Source organism: Centruroides sculpturatus, unplaced genomic scaffold (assembly GCF_000671375.1).
Source record: "Centruroides sculpturatus isolate CEXI.00-Female unplaced genomic scaffold, Cexi_2.0 scaffold111, whole genome shotgun sequence".
Taxonomy (NCBI): domain Eukaryota; kingdom Metazoa; phylum Arthropoda; class Arachnida; order Scorpiones; family Buthidae; genus Centruroides; species Centruroides sculpturatus.
The window spans coordinates 305,252-306,974 of NW_019384655.1; the positions used below are offsets into that span (position 1 = coordinate 305,252).

A 1,723-nucleotide genomic window follows, 5' to 3' on the forward strand; every position below is an offset into this window, starting at 1 on the left:
AGGCACTAACGCCTACAGTCGCCACCAGAGAGCCTCGACAGGATGACATCAGCACTTCGACAGATTCCCGCACTTTCTCGACCTGCCACGAGACAGTTCAGGTGTGTACGACAAGAGCTCTACTACTCGACTATTCGACTAGACAAGGATTGTAGCGCCGAACAACGATTGCCTACATTGGTGAGCTGAACGTTAGAACTTATCGAATTCATGAATTTGCTTGGAGAACAGAAATATTTTACCAGATACGTGACAAAATGAGCGAACCCGTGGTTGGCCACGTGGCTGTCAAGCTTCCGCCATTTTGGTCCAAGAACCCAGCACTTTGGTTCGCCCAGTTGGAGAGCCAATTTGTCCTCGCCAATATATCCTACGATGAAACGAAATATAGCCACATAGTCGCGAGTTTATTGGAACGTATGGCTACCGAAGTTCAGGACATTTCGGCTGCTCCTCCAAATACCGACAAGTACAAAGCAATTAAACGGGCACTGATCGACCGCATGTCCCAGTCCAAAGCCCAATGTCTCGAAAAGCTTCTACATACTGAAGAGCTTGGCGACCACACGCCATCGCAATTCCTTCGACACTTAAGAACCCTCGCAGGTCATACGGTTACGGAGGACCTACTCAGAAGCATTTGGTTGTCCCGTCTTCCCACAGATATACAGAAGATACTAACCGTATCCAAGGGCACACTCGAATCGCTTGCTAAGATCGCCGACTGCCTTAGCAAATTGTACCCCTCGACATCGAATATCTCCGCCACGTCTACGGCCTCTGCCATGGTCGATCTCAGAATCGCTGCGCTAGAAGTGCAAATCACCAAACTCTCAAAACAAATTTCCGAGATGTCACGACAATATGGCCGTTCTCCACCTTGCCACCGTTCCTCGAGCTGTGGAAGACTCGATCGACGCTCCCCAACTAACACCTTCCCAAACAATATCTGCTGGTACCATGCAAAATTTGGCACGAATGCCCGATACTGCTGACCACCTTGTTCAATGGGAAAGGAGAACAGGAGTCAGTAGAGACGGCGACTGATTCCAAAAATTTAAGCCGTCGCTTATTCATCTCGGATCATACGTCCAAAGTTGCATTCTTAATCGACACTGGCGCCGATGTCTCCATTTATCCAGCTTCACGCCTTCCAAAGTGCTGCGTAGAAGACTATCAACTCTTTGCAGCAAACAGCACAGCAATCAAGACATACGGCTACGCAACAATTACGCCAGACTTCTCTCTTTGACGAAACTTTACATGGTGATTCATTGTAGCCGACGTCACACAACCATTGATCGGTGCTGATTTTTCATCTCATTATGGACTTCTCCCAGACCTTCACAGCAAACGTCTCATCAACTCGACAACGAAACTGGTCAGCCAAGGACATACTCTCAGTATCACTACACCGTCAGTACGAACTATTGCCAGCAATTCTTCTTATCACCGACTACTGAGCGAGTTTCCCGAGATAATACGTCCATCTCCAACCACCGGTCACAACCCGCTCCGGACGACAAGTACTGTCCGGACAACCTGAAGTATCGTTAACACTCACGGGGAGTACTGAGGCGCTAACGCCTACAGTCGCCATCAGAGGGCCTCGACAGGATGACGTCAGCACTTCGACAGATTCCCACACTTTTTCGACCTGCCACGAGACAGTTCAGGTGTGTACGACAAGAGCTCTACTACTCGACTATTCGACTAGACAAGG

At 49.0% G+C, this 1,723-nt stretch overlaps 1 protein-coding gene across 1 annotated transcript; it reads left to right on the forward strand.

Annotated features, from left to right (window-relative positions):
* Positions 1 to 338: 338 nt before the first annotated feature.
* On the forward strand, positions 339 to 1,019 carry LOC111626437. Its single transcript, XM_023369805.1, has one exon. It carries the CDS (start codon positions 420 to 422, stop codon positions 993 to 995), a length of 576 nt encoding a protein of 191 aa, XP_023225573.1. The 5' UTR covers positions 339 to 419; the 3' UTR covers positions 996 to 1,019.
* The last annotated feature ends 704 nt before the right edge of the window (positions 1,020 to 1,723 follow it).

Bases quoted from the DNA above. Each gene is read 5' to 3' on its own strand.
- LOC111626437 (XM_023369805.1), top strand. From the start codon at position 420: ATGGCTACCGAAGTTCAGGACATTTCGGCTGCTCCTCCAAATACCGAC.